Consider the following 20,147-nt stretch of genomic DNA (forward strand, 5'->3'; position numbering starts at 1 on the left):
AAAGGAACAGTGGCCAAATGAGAATGTTTCTGAAAGATTAAAAACCAGGTAAGTACATAGGATACTTTCTACCCTCCATCTAGTGAGTAGCTCAGAGACTTCTTGACCTAAATATAGTGCCTGAGTATTTAATAACCCTCAGTGGTTTTATTTTCTGTGAAGTTGTCCAGTCTCCCCTAGTGCTCCTGTAAGCTTTTGACACTCACCATACCTTTTGGCAAGTAGTTTCTTAAACCTGCTCTCTGCTACACAAAGAAAATTCTTTCATTTGTTTCCAGCATAGGTCCTAATAGCTTAATTTGATCCCCCACAGTTTTTGTTTTGGAAGAGGCAATGAATACTTGGTGTCTATCCAACCTCTCTATACCAGTCATGATTTTGCAGATCTTTGTCATACCCCTTTTTAGTCATCACTTCTTCAGACTAGAGAAAAATATGTATTTGACAGCTTTTTTTTTGTTTTAAAAAAAAGAGCTTATAAAACATTTTGAAGACTTTCAGAAAACACTACTGCTTATGAAAGACACCATCCATTCTGTAGAATCATAGGCAGTATTCTGCTTCACTCAGTGATTAATAGATGGTTGAGCTAGCTGCTTTTGTGTTTGGTATGCCTTTATCATCACTAGCAGGGGACTGTCCCTTTACTTGCATGGTAGTAATCTTTCTCATAATGAGGTTCGCTGCGGTCTGCCAGGCTGTTCTGCAGGCAAACAGAACCATCCAAATAAATTACAGCACCAGTAATAGGTAAGAGACATTTTCTTCTTCTCTATCTACTATCTTACTGGAACAGCTTTAGTAATAAATAGTTGACAGAAACAGACTTTTCAATGTATTTTAAAAGGACTGTCAGTCACAATGGAAGTAATATCATTCTATCTGCTATCTGTAGTTACCATTCAGAAGATGACATGTTCATTGAATCTTCTTGTAGGTACAAAATAGGAGTCTTGGACGAACTTGGAAAGAAACTACAATCTCAGCACATGACAGTAAAGTAGAAACAAGCCAACAGACAACATCAACTTGAAATAATGAGAAGAATTGCACTGGCAATGCACTGCTTGGAAAGATCCAGCAGTTAATTTAAATAAGAGATGATTATTCTTTTTGGGTACTTCAGTATAGAATAGATTACATTAAGGGAAAAATACCGTGATTCTGGCTTTTGTCTTTTGTAATAGAGACAATTGGCTTTCTTTGCTTAATTTTGTCGTAGAATCGCAGAATGGATGAGGTTGGGTGGGACCTGTGGAGATCATCTAGTCCGATGCCCCTGCTTAGGCACGGTCGCCCAGGACCCCGTCCGATCAGATTTTGAATATCTCCAAGGATGGAGCCTCCACAACCTCTCTGGGCAACCTGTTCTAGTGTTCAAACACCTTCACATAAGTCAGTGTTGTCTTATATTTAGCTGGGGTTTCCTGTATTTTAATATGCTTCTTGTCCTGTCTAGATACCACTGAGAAGAGTGTGGCAGTTTTCTTTACTGAAGGTCAGTTGTAACAAGAAAGGCTGAAGTGAAGAAGGTGTTGAGTACTTTGGTCTTTTCTGTGTCCTTTGTCATCAGGTCCCCATCCCATTCAGCAGCAGGCCCACGTTTTCCCTAGATTACTTCTTGCTGCGGATCTACTTGTAGAAGGCCATCTTTTTGCACTTCACATCTTTCAACAGATTCAACTCCAGATGGGCCTAAGTTTAAATGTAACAGATGATTTTAGATAGATTCAGCTAATTCCAAAGCCTCTTGCAAATTAGTCTGGCTCTAGCAGAGGTTTCAAGACTGAGTTTTACAGATGCTACTTGTTACTTGAAGAACCAGGAGTTTAAGAAAGTAAAATTGCAATTCCCAAACCAACACAATTGTTGCTTGGGACCTCAGTTTCCTGAAATGTAGGAAATCTTATTCTGAAATTAATTTTTGCCAGCAAAGCAAATCAAACTCTCCTGGACCTGGTATAGCTGACAAAGCACTTAGAAATGGAGTGACCCATATGAAAACTGAAGTAACTTGTTATATTGTTCAAACTGCCCGCCTCTGGTTTTTGCCCTTCTCTGTAATTTGCCCTTAAAAGAATGCATGATACTTCCTGAGGAGACAAAATGTCATTCTTGCTCAACTTAGCTGGAGCTTATGTGAAACAGGTAGCTTATTAGAATTAGCTTGTAATTAATATAAATGTTGCTAACTATAAATATTTAATTGATTTCTGTGTAGGCAGTAAAGAAAATATTTGGTATAGATGGTTCAGTGCTCTAAAAGCACTAGGTCAGAAAATTCCTTTGCCTCACAAATCCCTCTGACACATACTACAGCACTGAAAATTACTATTGACTGCAATATAGATCTAAAGCCTGTGTGTTTCACAGTTAAAATGCATGGAATGTTTAAGAGTTTAAGAACTGTCCTGGTTTCAGCTGGGGTAGAGTTAGTTTTCTTCCTAGTAGCTGGTGTAGTGCTGTGTTTTGGATTTAGTATGAGAATAATGTTGATAACACGCTGATGTTTTGGTTGTTGCTAAGTAGTGCTTACACCAGTCAAGGACTTTTCAGCTTCCCATGCTCTGCCCGGTGCACAAGAAGCTGGGAGGGGGCACAGCCGGGACAGCTGACCCAGACTGGCCAAAGGGCTATTCCATACCGTATGGTGTCATGCTTGGCATACAAAGCTGGGGGAAGAAGAAGGAAGGGGGGGACGTTCAGCCTGATGGCATTTGTCTTCCCAAGTAACCGTTACGTGTGATGGAGCCCGGCTTTCCTGGAGATGGCTGAACACCTGCCTGCCAGTGGGAAGTAGCAAATGAATTCCTTGTTTCGCTTTGCTTGTGTGCACAGCTTTTGCTTTACCTGTTGAACTGCCTTTATCTCAACCCACGAGTTTTCTCACTTTTGCTCTCCGATTCTTTCCCCCATCCCACTGCGGGGGGTGTGACTGAGCAGCTGGGTGGTGCTTACTTGCTGGCTGGGGTTAAACCACGACAAGAACTCTTCATGTTTTTCCTCTAGCTGTGACTATTTCTTCATTTCAATGTGCTGACTCCACACATTCCCCCACTGAGTCACTTACTTGTATCATAAAACAATCTATAATCTGTATTTTACAGAAAGGTTTAAAAAAAAATAATAATCTACTCCTAAATGCAAATTAGGTAAACAACGATGAACTGGGCCCACATTCAATTGAAACTTTAAGCAAATGCTCAAACATTTTACCATATGGAAGTACCTCAGAGCATGAATTAAAAATTAACCCTGTATGGGATTTACATGCTGAACTGGGAAAGCAGGTCATGTTTGTAGGACAAAAATTGTGAGCACCCAGAAGTCAAGTGTAACGCTTCTGTTTACTGACTGATTCATTGTTCTCTTTTATAGATATAGTAAGGAAGATGAGACTGGGGAATGCAGTCCCCCACGCCTGATCTGCAGGCAAAGAGGTATTCCCATCTATACATATGCTTTACTTGCAACTTGTAGGTTTTTGATGCATGAAAAAATTTTATACCATATGTGCAAAATGAGAGGCAGAAATGACCTTTTACTACGATTTCCATGGCGACAATCCTCATTTTGGTGTCATTAAACTGTTCATTAATATTGAATTAACTACAAGGGACATCTGGAGTGGACATGATATAACAAGTAAAAGTAGAAGAAAGTGAAACTTTGTTAAAGATTGTGCTCTAAATTTTTTAGAGACATCTGTTTCAGAAAAGCTTTGCAATTTCATTGTCTTACGCTGTCAGCATGCTTTACACAAGGCAAACAGCATGGGGGAAAAACAAGTACTTACAGCCAAGGCTGTTAACTTGCAGAGAGGTTATGTCTTACATTCTTAATCTTCGAATTTCATTCAGTGTGTCCTGGATATGAGAAGAAAAGAAATTATGCACCATTTCTTTCAAAGCCAGTTTTATTTTTGAGGTATACATACATTTATGTGTATTTCTAGATATCATACATCACTCACATTAGCAACAACTGAAATAAAATGTCACTTAATTCTCTACTTTTATTCTTAATATATAGGGCATAAATTAAACAGTCTTGTTATGCTGCTGTGTGAGCTACTGAGCTGTATTTGCAGCATTTGTTAAGACTGAAATCCTATAAATAAAACATCTAAGAATTCAGCTTATCTACTTTTGAGATGGCACAAATATGCTCACATATTGTACGAGCTGAAGGGATCTGGGCTTCTTAGATTGAAGAAAAATAGGTTATAATTGATAGCAGCAAATAGTGTGATCATCAAGAAAATGTACACTGTATGTATTGACTTTTAATAAACAGGAGTAATGGCCCATTCTCTGTTTAGCAGAAGACACGTCAATAGGTATTTAAAGATTCTGCTTCATTAGCACTAGGAATTTAGTAATAGCAGGTATGAAAGCTCCAGTGTTACCTATGAAATCTCATATTTAATTATATTTAATATTTTTTAGATTTCACAAAAAACAAAAAGCAAAAAAAGGAATGGTTGTGTAGTAAACATTTTCATCTTCCATTTGCTGCTGTTAATAATTTTGCATCTGTGCTGCCTTTTTTTTTTTTTCTTGAATTTTTCTCACTCGAGGAGCCTGCTCCTTTCCAGACTAACACATTTGCTTACATTTACGCACTACAATTATTTCACCCAAGTCAACATGTTTCTAGAATTTGCAAACCTGGAACCAAAGCATGTGTCTCAGTAAGTAAGTAAATCTGATAGAGTCTTTCCAAGTATAATATCTGTCAAATGTAATGCGAATACAGTTATTTGGGGGGGGCTTTCTCTGAGGAGGTGAGTTGGTCAGAGTTTACTGCTTAGTCATGTGTTGTGAAATGTTACTATCTCTCCACCTAAATTCTAAACCCCAGGTGAGCTCTTCCCTGTCTCATCGTAGCTGGGCCACTGTGGAGTTCCGTAGCCCTGGACGCTCGCAGCAAACCAGACTTGTAGCCCAGGCGCTTGTAGTTAATGTTTGCAGATCTAAAGGACTTTGCTGTTGGCCACTCAGCTAAATGTATGATGTGAAATGCCCTCGCTTCAGAGCAAGAGTTCGTTTTGGAGTAGTGTCCAGGATTTCTTTGGCAATTATTAATTTTGCTAAACATGGGATCCAAATAGTGTATTTAAAAGTAAAGATCACTTTTATTATGAACTGTTTTCTTCTACTTAAAGCCAGTGTGTGTCATCTTTGCAGCACTGTCAAGAGTCTCTGACTTAAAGCTGAAGAGATCTTATTTTGAGCCACCATATGGCCGTGAATTAAAATTTCTTAGGTAGGCAATTTTAAAGACAGAATAACTGAGGTCTAGTCTATTGTCGTTGACTTATATCAGTTCTTACAAGCATGACAGGCACGGCGTGAAAGTTGTTTTACTTAGGGATGATTGTTCTATGTCATGCTAACATTGCCCACATTTGGTGACATCCTTCACTATATACTTTGAAGAGTCTTACCTTTCTGATTAAAGCATATAGAAGTCCACTGAAATTCTCTCAAACTATTGTTTCATTTAGTGTAGGTGCCATGGGCATCACAATCACTTCAACATTTTTTCCTAAATGTTTGCCTGATTGTATTTCACATTAGCCTGCCCTAACTTACCCACATCTGAAAGGTCGTGTCAGGTTTCATTCACTGTAAGTCAGTATAGCCTCTGCTGACAGCCTGGGGATATATACAGATCTAGTGAGTCTATATGCCTTGTTTTATTATTGCTGGAATTTGACCTATAAGAAACCGTCCATTTTTATCCTGCAGAAGCTGTTTCTCAAGCCAAGGAACCCAAATTCTGTTTTCCCTATGGTTCTTTTCTTTCTCATGTATGAGCTGACTACTGAAATACATCTGTGGTTTCTGAAAAGCATACTGTTTTTTCCTTTTTTTAAAACAAACCACACACAGACAATTTCCCACCTCTACCCCCCTCCACCCACGGAAATACCATGCGTGACCACTGATCTAAACCTTGTTAATGCCCCTCATTGTTATTTCCTGCTTGGAGCTATTCTTGATCTACTTTTTCTTCCAGGAGGAAACTCTTATAAAGATCTTTTGTATAAAGGGAGAATATTGTAATTCTTAAAAGAAATAAAATTTCAGCATTCTCATTTCATCAGAATTTGGAACGCAATGTCCTGTGTTCAGATAGTTCCTTATCCCATTTTGGTTTTCCCTTTCAAGGTATGACTTTTTCAATTGGAACTTGACCTCACTTTTGAAATGGCATTTATGACCATAGATGGTATTAAACCGTCATTAAAGGCAGCGGGCACTTTTGTCTGCAGCAACTACCCTTTGGGACCAAAAACCTGTTCAGACTTCTCTAATCCTGCTCGGGTGCAAGAATATACCGTGAGAATCTGACAAGACTCTAACAGCAGACCGGTTTTGACGGTTTTATACAGTTTACTTATACTAAAAAAAAAAAAAAGTCAGGTTAATGCAAACGTTATAAACCTCTAGATATCACTGCTGAATCACTGCAGTATTTCATTTGAATAGCATAATATGAAACTGCTTATAGAAGGTGATGGCCAATTAAACATAGAAAGAAAGGTAGAGACAGATCTTGTATGAGGCTGCATAATACATATGAAGAAGTCTGCTGGCAGAGTTATATCAGTAACTGAACATTTTGATGCTATTGGTTCATCAAGCAAAGTCAGTTGTACTAACAAAAGCACGTTATCAGCCTTACTGTGTCTATACTGGAAGGATGGTGGAGAACTAATGGGAAAAAAAACCCGATAAAATTCACTAGTGTTTCTAAGTTGGAACTTTTTTTAGAGTGGGTTGAAATTGATTTTTCACTAAATAACTACTGCTAGGATTTCTATTTTCTGGGCTTTCATTCCCTCCTCCTATTCATGATTTGCATTCTACTGGCCTCCTTAATCTAGTCTTTAAACCATTTTGATCAAACTAAGATCAAACTATCTCATCTTGATATTATAATATTAATATGCTTTGTTGTTTTCAGCTTGGCAGTCTTGTTCAAGAACGTACATCATTTATATTCAGGTAAGACTTTATTTGCATGAAGTTCAAGTGCAGCAGCTTTTCTATTTTCCCTGGAACGTTTTTCACATTTTAAACATGTAACTATTCTAGATCACCTTTTCCATAGCTTGTGCAAGTCTATTAAAATCAAATTCGCTCTAGGCAATAAACCAGCCTAAATGATGACTGAAAGCCGAAATGATGACTGTGACCCTTTGGAAAGATGTAAAGAATTTATCAGAAAAAGTGTTGTGTCCCTTTGGCAATGTCACAATTAATTATCCTTGTGACATTGTATATCTAGCATCTATATTGCCATCAAATGGCCAGGTTGAACTAAAATGCATTCTGCTACTCCATATTTCATACAGAAACTATTTTAAAGTTAAGAAGATATTGTTATTATAGAAAGGGGAAAATTGTGAAAACTTACTGCAAAACTCTGCTAAGGCAGGCGTAGTCATATATTTCCAAGTCCACTGTTAATCTAGCATTTTAACTTCTCATAAATGTTACAGTGCATACCTTCTGATGTTATCTTAAGCTGCATGTTTAACCAGAAAAACAGAAGTAGAAAACACAATTTATCTACAAGTAAATTGTAGCTGATCTTGTGATTGTTTAAGGTGAATTTTACCTGCTGCATCTGGATATATGGCTTAGTGCTGGGGGACTGACAGAGAGTTGTTCTGGCAGCTCTACTTGAACTAAACTCATTACTCTCGGATTCTTCCCTGAGGCTATTTCTACCCCATTTTGTACAACTAGAGCAACATGAAGAGACTGAAGTTTTGCAGAGACTTGAGTCTATGACATGTCATACTAATTTATCTAACCTTTTTTTTTTTTTTTTTCTCTAAGTAGCTGGTTTTCCTTATAACTCACTAAGTTGTCCAATGAGATCGTCAGAAGGAACATTTTATGATTAAGGTCTGAGAAGGCATGTTTGAGGTGTTTCTTTTGTGTTTTTAAAGCTGTTATGATAAAACAATATTTTTTGTAACATTTCATGTTATTTAATTTTTAGAGTGAAGTTAAATATGGGAAATGATCAGCAAATGAGATGAGTGTCAAAACCAAAAATGATCATGAAAGCTGTTTTGCTACCTTTACAGAGGCAGTCTATAATGATAACATTTTAAAAAATTGGAATACGTATTTGGTACACAGAAAGCTGTTACTGTTTCATGAACGACAGAAGTCCTTCACGAGGAACATAGTATTTCTCTTTCTGTGTACCATGGTATTTACCTATCCAGAAAAGTTACCATTGTGTTCACATGCAACTTAAGCAATGTCCAAAGAACTAACTAACTGAATTATTTAATAAATACACACTGGTTCCAGGTGGATGTTATATTGATAAACCTGCTTATGACTCCACATATAAAGCACCAGCAAAAAAGGTTCAGTCTAAAATACGCACAAGTCTCCAGCAGAAAAAGATTAGCAATAAAAAGCTTATGGAGAGCAGCCTATGATAATACCGTTCATAGATAAGAACCTTCTTTGATATAGCTTATTTCAAATAAAAACATTGAAATGCAACTGGATTTAGGCATCAAATGAGATAATATTTCAAAAATTCACTACTAAAATAGTTACATCTGGAAGCAAATATTTGATAAGCACTTCTTACATACATCACAGCTTGAAATTGAACTCATTTAATAAGTGGCATCTTCACAAATCACATCTATGGGATATTGATTTGGATACTAAAAATGAGCAGGTCCAAAATTAATGACGACTTTTCAAAATGTAGTTGTACTAAAATGTTCTGGGGCAAATCTAGCTGTATTTGGTGAATTTCCATTTCCACATGATTGCTTGTTTAAAAACCTGGACTGATTTATCAGTCTTGGAAGTAGCTTTCAGTTTCTTGCCCTGTCAGCAGCAAGATACAAGACACTGACATTATGTGCAATTATATGTAACAGCAGCTTATTGCTCTTTAATTTTTCCAATAATAATGATCTATTTCACCACAATAATGCTACTAGATCATAATTTTAAGGATTTTATTGAAAATCTCAATTTTTAACCATTGCATGAGAGAACACTTACTGTAAGAAACAGTTTTTAAGACTCGGGACTTAAAAATTAGCTCTCATTTGTTCTACCTGTTTCAGAAGCTCTGTGTTCAAATGTATTTCATTGACGGCTTATATACTGGTGACCAACTATGAGAAAGATGGACAGAAGATGAGAGACGTTTGTGGCTCAGCTAATTACTAGTAAGTCCATCTGTAGAAAGATGTGTGGTTATGGGAGGGAGCATGATTTCTGTGAGGTAGTGGCTATTTACGAAATGCATTGCTGGGGTCCTGGGGACAAATGCCAGGCAGTGTATCCCACTGACGGTCCTGCTCCCCCCTGAGTACATGACACAGTGGCTGGACTTTGCTGCTGTGAAGTGCAGACTTGACATCTCCTGCTATTTCTGGTGACAAATCACTTGGGAACATGTGGCCCTCAAGGTCTGTGGTGGCCACTGTGTTGGACAGCCAAATTGTGAATGCAGGCAGCTGCACTCTTAAATGCATAGCCTTATTTCTTTTGCACCTTCTGCACATGTAAGCTTCTCTGTGGAAGCTTGCCCTCCGGAGACTTGTTTCAATTCTCTCCCACTACTCTGGTCATTTATAGCAGCTGTGGGTGTCTCCAAGGCTATCAACTGATCTCTCTCTTGTTCCTCTCTGTTATTTCCCCAAGTATCATCTCGGTGTCCAGATGGAACGGTAACCCTCTAAGTCAGGGCTCAACAAGAAACACATGTCCCTACAGCGCGCTCCAGAGAGTGACTAGAATTGCTGTCATTGCTTTGTAATCTTCCAGGCCTGGCAGGCTCTGCGAGTTGTTCATACAATCAAATATCAGCCATGCTGTTTGCTGAAGGATGCCTACATCCAGGAGACCCGGGATGCACGCTGTGACTGACCCTCACTTCCAGCTATTGCTCAGTTACATGAATGTGAATGGTGTATGCTCCTTTCTGCCAAGCCTGGCCAACCGTGGTACCCAGGGGACAATTAAACCAGGTTCTCAGCTCCTGCTGGCCTCCACAGCGTTGCTTTGGGTCGCTCCAGATGCCACCACAGCCTGCCTTGAGCCTCCCGAAAGCTGCTTCTCAGGTAGGCACTTAGTGCCCACTCAATGAAGGTTCCCTTAACAGTGAATGTGTGGGACTGCTGCCTGTCCACGCTAACTTTAAATAATTGGATGGGTGCAGTCTGGGTGTTAGTAAAAAAATAATGGTGTTCAAGATAATTTTTCAAATTTATTAAGAGAGATAATGTCCCCATTTATAATGACTATGCAACAGAGTTTGTGACTGTGTTGGAGGGACTAAACCTTCATCCTGATAAATTACACTTTGAAACACATTTACTTGTCTTGAAACATTATTTCTCTGTGGTTTTTAAAAAAAATGTTTTCTGCTTCTGAAAATAAACAAGTTGTCAGAAAGAGGGTATGTTTTGTTATGAAACTGTTTTGTTTCTATTCAAACAGAATGTATTTGGAAGACGAATTTTCTTAATTTGCTAACTAATAACGTCATTCTTTTTCTTTAGAGATAATTCGAACACCTTAATAACCCTGTAGGATACTTATTAAAATGTAAGAGATTAAATTCTAATGAGCACACTACAGACCTCTTCTTGAAAGGGCTTCCAGGAAGGGATCACTATAAGAAAAAAAGATTAAATTCATTTTCCAATCTATAACAAGCGGCAGAATGTAGTACGTAGCTGTAATCACCTACATGAATAACCATAAATTAAGTAGTGTTTCCCTGGTTAGCCAGCCATTTATCCCCTAAACTGCTATGCATGAGCAGGCAGAAAGTCTGCATTTTTCCCCAGAATGAGTGATTTGGAGACTTTGCTATATATCAGTCTTAATGGTACTTCTTGTATATAAGTACTGATGGATTTACAATAAAAAGGATATCGGGACCTTTGTCAAGCTTGTAGATAACCTGTGGGAGAGGATACACAATGCAAACACCTTCTGCGTTGCTGTACAGCCAGAAAATGACCTGGTGGGGGGAAGACAGCATTGCAGAGCCCGGTGGTAAGGCTACCGGATCACAGAGATCCTCAGAGGAGAACGGGCTGTGACCATCATTATAGTCCTGCCCAGGAGTGAAACGTTTTATACTCCCAGCTTTCTCCAATACTGTTAGCACCTAGGCTGTGGATTCAATGTAGTAAATGAAATTCTGTATCCATGGTAAATAATTCACTCTCAGTCAAAATTAAAAGAGGTTTTCCTGGTAAGTTCAATATGAGCAGAACAGAGCTCCTAATACAGTTCTTGACCAACTTGAGAGGGGGAACATGAAAACAAACCTGTTTCCTACAGATCAGGAAATACTTGTGGATTATCGTTTACTACTAAAAAGATTAGCACTGATTTGGGCACATTCAGAAAAGCCATTAATATACTTGCAACAAAAAATATTGTAGCGAGGTAAAACGTATATTAAAGCTAAAGGTGATGAGTACTGTAAAAAATGAAAGTCAGAATTAAAACATTTTATAAGAATTGTGATGTAAATATCCTATTTCCCTAGTGCATCATATACTATAATGTCAACGATACAGTAACATGCTATTTAGTAACACAAGGCAATAAAATACAATTGATGGGGAGGACCTTTTAATTGCCAGCATTCAAGCTGAGTATTATTGTCAATCTCCTATAAAACCTGTACTCCCAAATTATGAACTAATTTTTGCCAAGTGATATAACATAATTAAACTAAAAACAGTACACAAAAACCGTTACGATAACCAGGTGATCAAAGGTAAAGCAGTTATTTACATTACATTACTGTTCTCCCCTCACACCAAACAAATAATTCAGAACAATTTAGTTGAGAGGAAAGTAGTGAAGTGGACATGAGGTATATTGCATTAAGATGAAAGAAAAATATAAAAAAAATGTAGATATGCTTTTGCAGTGCTGAAAGCATTATAGGAAAAGGAGCAGGAGTATGTGCTGTATTTACAGGGGATAAAAATAGTGTACTACTAATGGAAAGGTGAGCAATAAACAACATGAAAGGTTAGGCGAAGCAAACAGAATGCAAGAGACGACAAAAGAGTAAAGTAAAATTGGAAAGAAAAATAACAATAACCTGGAAAATAACCATGCCATCGCTTCACCAAAGTTGAAAGACACCCTCACCCTTTTTTTTTTTTCTTGTTGGACTCCATGCAAGTAAAAAGATACAGTTATTTGCCTACAAGCCATGCAATCCAGCATGAAGTCCAAGGCAACAGACAAAATGAATGTAGTGCAAGAAACGGATAGAGTAATGGTGATACGCTCGTACCGTTTTATGTGTTGTGCTACATCAGTCGATTGAACTGAAATTCTTTAAACTATTTTTTTAAAACTTGACTCTAGATGAAAATGCAAGAAGGATAGTGATAAACTTCAGCCAGTCCAGCAGAGGTTGGGACAGGTTGCCCAGAAAAGGCTGCGGGTTCTCTGTCCCCGGAGGTTTTCAGCACCTAACTTGGAAAAGCCCTGAACACGTCGATGCAAATTCAGCGCAACCTTGCTTCAGGCAAAAACTTGGACTAGATGCCTGCCGTGGGCCCTCCAGCCACAGTGAGTTTGTGATCCCTTAATTTTGTACAAGCTATGATTCTGTACTTATCGCAAGCACTATCTCACTAATATTAATTAGCAGATGTACTTTTGTAACTGAAATGTGCTTTGAGAAGAGATTTGCCTCCAATCTACGAAAGGTATATAGGAATTGATGAATTTAAAACAACAGAATCAATCAGAAATGGTGAGAATAGATAGCCATGAATAGATGGCATGATTAGGAGGGGGGGAAAAAAGCCGAAACACAAAACAACCAAACAAAGAGGAGATACGGAAAAGCAATGAGTTGAAAAATTAATTCAGTTACTTCTTGTTACGTATGAATTAAACATATATTTATAGTAGTATAATTCCACTGATTGTGATGATGCGTGATATCTCTTAAAACAAAAATAGTGAGATGCATAACATTTACATTCAAGATAGCCTAGCTTTTCATCAATAACTATTTTGTACTAACTTTGCAGTATGTATAATTTTAAAATTTTGACTTGTCTTTCCAATTCTTACATCTTTCATCTACTCTCTGCGCTTATTCTTTCAACTCCCAACCATATCTCTTAGCTTTTTTTCCTATCTGGGTACAAAGTTGTTGTAAAAGACAAAACATAAAATAGCAGAATAATGAAAGTGGATGTCCCCTCTGGTGAGATCTAGATTTCCTCAGTGGAGAATATATGACCTTCTTTCCTTTTTGACACTTTAAAGCTTTCTTTAATAATGTCATTTCAGCCTAATTTTATACAGTCAGGGCGTTAGATGTCTTTTAAAAGTACTCCCACCTTTTATTGTTTTTAGCAACCAATTAGTTCCCAGCCCAACTAGTCCCAGTTGCTCAGCTGTATACTGGGGATTTGGCAGGTATCACATGCTGGAATAAATCACTTGCCTTCTGCCCCTTGCAGTCTTAAAATACAACTCAAAACAGAGATGTAGATGTGTGGAGTGACAACGGAAGAACCAAAACAGCAAAATGCATCTGTTTGTTTACCTCTTCTTATAGTCACCCCATGTAAACCTTTCTAATGCCAGGATGTTGTTTTTCTGGAAAGAAGCAATCATTTAAGGAATTTTGTAATTAGGAAATATTTCTACTACTACTGCAGGTTAATACTATGCTTTCCTCTGCTAGATCTGATCGCATTTAATTATCTTCTGTCCTTGCAAAGCCACTTGATGATGTGACTCTCCTGATGATAAGAAGGTTGTACACAGCCAGCAGAGGTCAAGCTCCCAACAGTCACATAGTACGTCAGTGGTGCCGGTTGAAGTGAATAGAATTACTTCTATGTACTTGAAGTTTGAGCACATGGTGAAGCCTTGTTTTTTGTCTTTTTTCTCTGCTCTTTTTTATTGAGGTCACTTTGACTGTTTCATTCTATTTGTGCTTTCAATCTCCATTTTTTTACTGAGGACATTGTGGGCCGAGCAGGAATTCCACATTTTCAAGTGGCATACTGAAAAGTGATTTCCTGCTTAAAAGTTTTCCTCTTTATTAAGTACTTTCTGGAATACATCTTAGTTTGTTCATATACAGGATGACTGAGACTACAAGGTAGTTCTGTTTCCTGCAGCCACTGGCAGAGGCTAGATGATACCTAGGTAGCCTAGGTACCATATCTAGATATAAGTCTAACTTTAGGGCATAAAAGCCGTTAAACTGAAATGCTATGTGTCTGACTACTCATGAAATAATACCCACAGTAAATCATATAAACAAACAGATCAACAGTACAGAAACATTCTTTTTCTCCTTGAATAGTTTAGTTACCACATTATTTGGTGGGCTGAAATGCATTTCCCTGACAAAATGGATTAAAATCATAAAGCTGTAAGAAACGCCCGAGTATACTGCCTTTCATCTTTCTGTCCAATCACCCAGTTGGACAAATGGGGCTTGTAGTTACTTGCCTCCTCTTTAGCTTATTTGCCCAAGGCAACAAACCAGAGAAATTACAGGTAACAGTTTATCAAACGCTTGTGGTCAGTTAACTCTCTCTCTACCTGTCACTAGGCATCATTTTATTAACAGAACCTTGACCCAGGTGTGCTAGTAGCTTGAAAGGTCAGAAGGTAGGATGCAGCTGTCAAATAAAAGATGGATGATGTGCATTTTATGTTTTAAATGCACGTTAGCGTATCTGAGAGTGAACGTGCTAATAAAAGGCGACGTTATCAACGATATTGTGGAAGCCTTGTGAAAAGAACTCAGCAGTTTTACCATGTGATACGAATGGACAGGAGGAAAGACTTCACGGTTAATGTACAGGGGCTGTAAGTTTGCATTCGGATTTCCTGCGGTGGAAGTGTGCATCGGCACGGGACTGAATCAAAATCAACAAGACCGTGCATAACACACAGTTTGCTACACAAGCAAGCTTTAAGTAAGAATAATGACAGTTGAAATACATTTTTATTAGATATAAATCATTTATAAACCCATTTTAGATTTTTATATTGCTCTGTTATTGGTATAATAAATCAATTTTGTTTAATAGCTACTGAAATTATACATTTTAAAATGTACCCTCACATACATGAGGAAGGAATTTTCTCTTAACACGTGAAACTGTCCATAACGTTCTGTTGGTTTTTTTTTTTTAGTGAGGTAGAAATTGAGGAAATAATCTTAATCACAATTTAAATTTTCATTTAAAATTTTTATCAATTAACTAAAATAGGTATTTATATCATGAAAATTCAAAAATATTTAAGATTTTTTAAGACATCTTAATTTAATCTTTACCTTTTTCACTGTATTCAATGAAAAGTTGAATAAACAGTGTAAATACCGATGAAATAAAGGACTGCTTTCTGTTGTACACAATGAAAAGGACTGCTTACTGTCACTTTCATTTCTCTTAATGTCTTTTTTTTTTTTTTTTTTTCGTTTCATGCCCCAGCATTTAACTTTGTAGCAGTACAGGAAGCTCTTGAAATGAATGCATAACCAAGACAGTTTCCAGTTAAAAAAAAAAAAAAAAAAAGAGAGGGAGAAGAAAAACTCAAATATATTGTGTTAGATGAGATTAAAAAAATCTTTTGGATAAAGAGACTGAAAAATGAGTTTATCTATGGATTCTGTTTGCAGTTTGTGTAATATTTTGTTGCTTTAGATTTTTATAAAATAATAAAGAAAATAAAAGTATAAAATCTGAAAAATGAGGTAAACATGGCCATACAATCATTACTGCACATTATTGAAAAAACAAACAAACAAAACCAACCCCAAACCTCCCAAAACCAACCAAAGAAACATACTCTTTTTTTTTTTAATAGCATTCACTGGTTTTTTTTAATAGTTTTATTATCTGTATAAAAATGCTTTGTGAAGTGTGAGGAAGTAAGAATTTATTCCAGGTGACTCATGGTACATGACCTCTGAAATGAACATACCTGCTTTACAGGTTACGTGTTGTTCACAGGCACCTTTCAAACTGTTTTGTGGGGCAGCAGCTTCTGACAGTTGCTTCCGTGATGGAGAAGATATGAATTTTCTTCTTGTTAAACACTGAGGCTTTTCTCAGAAAGCTGCTCAGTTTTGGTGCCCTCAGTTCAACTTCCACAAACGCAGGCCCCTCGCCCTGGATCGCGTCGTGTTCGTGAACGTGGCATCAGTTTCCCATGTCTAAGTGCCCTTCCCTCTTTTGCACAGAATTTTTCAAATGTGTTTGTTTTAAACGTGTTGGTGTTTTGGTAGGTTTTTTTGTGTTCCCTAGGCCTTGGATGGTCTAAATACACCCAGATCATTCGACAAATACCAATTTCCTATGAGTCTCATTTTCATGCTCATTTTTTCAACAGAACATTTTTAAGCCTTCTGAGCATTGCTTTAGCCTACCATGTATACAGCTCACTACAGTTTTTGCAGAAAAATAATCTCCTATTTTGCAGCCTGATTGGTTTTCATCCAAGTATTAAAATGCTGCTTTTTAGATAAATTTTCCCACCACATTTGATACTTCCGATCATGTCTCTCAGTCGCTTCTTTCAAAGATCACTGTCTATGACTTCCATGCTGCCATCCTAGTGCCTCTGCTGTTGCTGTTCTGGCCATGCGCTAGTGGGTTTTGTATAGACTTGTCCTCCGTTCTTCTCCATTAGCATCTCCTGGGATTTCTGTTCCTGCTCACTCTACGCCTTTGCTGTAAATCTAGTGTCATCCTTGAACAATCGCATCCATTTACATGGACAGTTAAGTGTCTGCCTAGAGGCACAAGTTAATTACTGTATTGTGTGTTATACAAATTAGTATTGTGTCTAAGCATCAATCCGCTTTTAGGACGGTATCTGTTGGGAGACATTCCTTGCTTGGTAACAACGGGCAAACTTTCCACTTCAGGCTAAATCTCTGATCAGCGATGTTATGAAAAAGAAAATAGAATGTATTTATATTTGATGTTATGCCCCTGTGCCTGCTAGTCTGTTGCAGGAAGAAAAAGACAGAGTCTACATTTTGTTCCTTGCTTTCCTTAGAGTTCATTGCAGTGTGTTAGTGTCACAAATGAGCGGAATGTACCTCACTCAAAAAAGAGAAGCAGCAAGATGTTTTATTGAGGTAAAATAATAATTTGATAGAATTCAGTGAATTCAATGGAATTTAACAAAGGTTAGCAGGGGTTTGCCGAGGTTCAATAAGTTTGATGGCAGGGTTCACCTTATTAATTCCTGCATGGAAGAAACATACAAACGAAAATTGAGTTAGAATTGAGTTAGAATGATTCACACAGGGACTGGAGACACAAAGGGTAAGGAAGACCCTTCTGTTGAGTCATAAGGTTGAGTGGACCTCCTTGCTTTCTAAACTCTTTATGGGGCCTACGTGTGGCTAGGTCTAATCTTAGTCTCAGACTTGGACAACGATTTATGTCCAATAGTTCTCTATACAAAGTTTATAATAATTAATACTGAGTAGCTACAGCTCCAGGAAGGCTCGCTTAGGCTGTTCTATTTATAGGATAAAGTGGCTGGCTTGTAGTCAAATTACATGCCGTAGAAAAGGTATGCAGGAGACTCCTTGTACCCACAACTTTCTTCGTTCCTTGATAAATGCGTCTTGGAAGAGCCACCCGCAATTCACGTGTCAATGGCGTGATCGGTGTGCCAAGCTCATGTGCATCGATGCCCACTGTGCCACTCTGCTCCTTTGTGGGTTTTCAGAGAACAGATTGAAACTGGAGGAGCTCATGGCCTGGCATGGCTCAGGCCTTTACCTCCTTTGGAGCCTGTACCAAACTACCACTAGTTTGGTTAAGGGGTTGAGCGTATCTGCCACAGTTAGTCTGCTGCCAGCATCCAGGGAGCAGGATTATTATTCTCGTCATGTGGATGTTTTCTTTCCTCCGCTGACTGAGCGCCACAAACTTGTCAGAGAAAAAGTCTGATATATTTGTACCTTTGTCCCTTTAAAATTCATTCATGGCAGGCGTTACATGTAGTCAACCAGGGGAAAATGTCTGTCTTTATAAAGAAATTAGGTGTGTTCCCCAAACAGCATTTCTAACAGCCAATTTCCCATATATTATTCTAGCTCTGGCTGTGGGAATTGCACGCTTGCAGACAGCTGTGCAATGATTATTCATGTTTCATATCTACAAAGCTGAACGTTTTGTTCCTATTCTGGAACAGCGTGGAAGACCTAGCTGGAGTTAGCTGGGAAATGACTTACGGTTTTAACTTGACCTGGAGGATCAGTGATCTTTGGAAGGTTGAAGGCCTCCAAAATCAACAAGTGTAAGAAGCGAAGGACAGGTCATGCTCATATTGAAGTCAGTGACGTAATTTCTTACTGTGTCAGTGGAATCAGTTGTACCACCAGCAACTGAGGGGAAAAAAAGAAAAGTAAAACACAGTAATAATTTTCTTACTGGAACATTTGAACATTTCTATTTTTAAGTTGAAGAAAGTTTTACTCCCATCTTTTATCTGGTCTTTCATTTTGGTGCTAGTGTAAACATCAGGCTTCATAATTTTTTTCCTTTTATGTATGTACATACTTTCTTCACGTATTTTCCAAAATTAGGGCTATTGTAGTGGTTTTTACAAATGAAACGGAAGAATGTGCACAGATGCCCTTCACGGGAGGAGAGTGAAGTTTTCTCTCCCTCCCCTTCTGGTCCAATAAACATTGATTTTTAAAATGTGGAACAGATCCCACAGGACACTAGAATATTCAGTAGCTTGGTAAATATGCAGTGATCTAGGATATGGGTTCAAATATTTGCTCCGCATCACGCAAGCAAGCATGATTTAAACTAAGATCTCTTTATTTTAATGCCTGTTTACCTGTTGGCTTCTCTCTCATTTTTATTATCAAGATGAGAAAACTGTGCTTGGGCTACCAAAGCACATCACCTGGCCAAAGTGAAGAAATCAAGTAAAGATAGAAGATAATAATATACGCTTAGGAGCTATCTAATCTGAATGTTCACATATGCTTTGTAAAGAGGAATCTTAGTCTGATTTTTAACTGGTTAAAGGTAAACTCTGAGTGCTCCCTCCCATCAGTAAGTGTGATAAGCCTAAGGATTTTGCTGTGTTAATGACAATAGTAGAGGTGCTAATGTGTTTGTTTATCAGAAACAATGAGAAAAGAAGTCGTTGCTACGTTGTGCCTCACCTTTCTTTATTACAGGTCAAGCAAAAGAGTGTATCCCTAAAGAACAGCCTGCTCTTGACCAGAAGGTGTACATAGGCGCTCTCTATGTGATTTAGCTGAGATGATGGTACATTTTTCGTGCGGACAGATGTGGACACATTCCTACACTTAACTTCAACCAGACATCTACGTCTGACCGTGAACTACTCTTTATAGGTAAAGCTGCGTGGGTTCATAAGCGTTACGTGACAGACGAAGGCTGGTAGGATGTCCTTTGTCGCCACAGCCCCTCGTAGCTCCCGTGAAGCTCCACGCTCAGCACCTGCCAGGGCCAAATCCCTTCACCCGCACCGGGAAGCGCCTTTACCTCCACTTGGACGCAAGTGGAGCTGAGAGGATCCCCGCAGCCGCAGGGAAGCTTTTATATTTATTTATTTGTTTAGTCTACGGAAGTTCGGGTGTTTATTTAGACAAGGAAAAAATTAATCTGAGTAAGGAAAACGGAGAGTGGAGGAGGCCCCGAGGTGCGCCTTCCCTGACCTGTGGTGGACGTTGCGCTGGCCCGAGGTGCGGGTCCGCCGCGGCGAGCGGCGTTTTCCACAGCGTCGCCGCGGGGAGATCGAGGCGCGGACCCGCGCTCCCCGCACGCTACCACTACGGCGCCTATTTTTAAACCGACCGTGGCAGCTGTTTCCCCCCTCGTCCCGGAGGCGGCTGCGGTGACGGCGGCCCCCACTCGAGACCGGGGAAGCCCGGGAGACGGTGGCGGGAGGGCGGGAGGCCGCGCTGGGCCGGGGTATGCCGCCCCCCCGGGCCCCGGCCCGCAGGCCGCGGCCCCGCCGGGCCGCGACGCCGTCGCTTAGCAACGGCTCCCGGCCAATCGGCGGCGCGCTCGGTAACGGCCGGCAACCCGGAAGCAGAGGGCG

General features: G+C 38.9%; 1 protein-coding gene and 1 long non-coding RNA gene across 5 annotated transcripts; one reads left to right on the forward strand and one right to left on the reverse strand.

The window, feature by feature from the left end:
* Positions 1–714: 714 nt before the first annotated feature.
* Positions 715–19,751, forward strand: LOC148053088 (uncharacterized). Of its 4 annotated transcripts, XM_087774719.1 has the most exons (9): positions 715–750; positions 1,460–1,498; positions 3,379–3,440; positions 6,976–7,016; positions 7,860–7,925; positions 9,128–9,232; positions 9,834–10,129; positions 12,414–12,620; positions 19,258–19,751. In XM_087774719.1, exons 7-9 carry the CDS (start codon positions 9,895–9,897, stop codon positions 19,335–19,337), a joined length of 522 nt encoding a protein of 173 aa, XP_087630845.1. In that variant the 5' UTR covers positions 715–750; positions 1,460–1,498; positions 3,379–3,440; positions 6,976–7,016; positions 7,860–7,925; positions 9,128–9,232; positions 9,834–9,894; the 3' UTR covers positions 19,338–19,751. The 4 variants fall into 4 exon arrangements, 3 of the variants coding, with proteins under 3 accessions (XP_087630845.1, XP_087630844.1, XP_087630843.1); XM_087774718.1 differs by lacking the exons at positions 715–750; positions 1,460–1,498; positions 7,860–7,925 and adding an exon at positions 2,781–2,796 and having other exon boundaries at positions 9,711–10,129; XM_087774717.1 differs by lacking the exons at positions 715–750; positions 1,460–1,498; positions 7,860–7,925 and adding an exon at positions 2,781–2,796.
* Positions 17,151–20,105, reverse strand: LOC148053089 (uncharacterized). The gene is made up of 3 exons (XR_015708214.1): positions 19,762–20,105; positions 18,292–18,444; positions 17,151–17,291 (listed from the first exon to the last, which is right to left on the reverse strand). It is a non-coding gene; the product is annotated as an uncharacterized LOC148053089 (long non-coding RNA).
* Between the last annotated feature and the right edge of the window lie 42 nt (positions 20,106–20,147).

This window comes from Nipponia nippon, unplaced genomic scaffold (genome assembly GCF_047370975.1).
Source record: "Nipponia nippon isolate SJK-2023a ecotype South Korea unplaced genomic scaffold, ASM4737097v1 scaffold_4, whole genome shotgun sequence".
NCBI classification, from domain to species: domain Eukaryota; kingdom Metazoa; phylum Chordata; class Aves; order Pelecaniformes; family Threskiornithidae; genus Nipponia; species Nipponia nippon.

What these genes read in the sequence shown, in the direction of transcription:
- LOC148053088 (XM_087774719.1), top strand. Translation starts at nt 9,895, where the DNA reads ATGCCTACATCCAGGAGACCCGGGATGCACGCTGTGACTGACCCTCAC. An exon ending in TCCCGAAAGCTGCTTCTCAG is followed by an intron (nt 10,130 to 12,413) that starts GTAGGCACTTAG and finishes ACTTGACTCTAG; the next exon opens with ATGAAAATGCAAGAAGGATA. An exon ending in CCGTGGGCCCTCCAGCCACA is followed by an intron (nt 12,621 to 19,257) that starts GTGAGTTTGTGA and finishes TCTTTATTACAG; the next exon opens with GTCAAGCAAAAGAGTGTATC.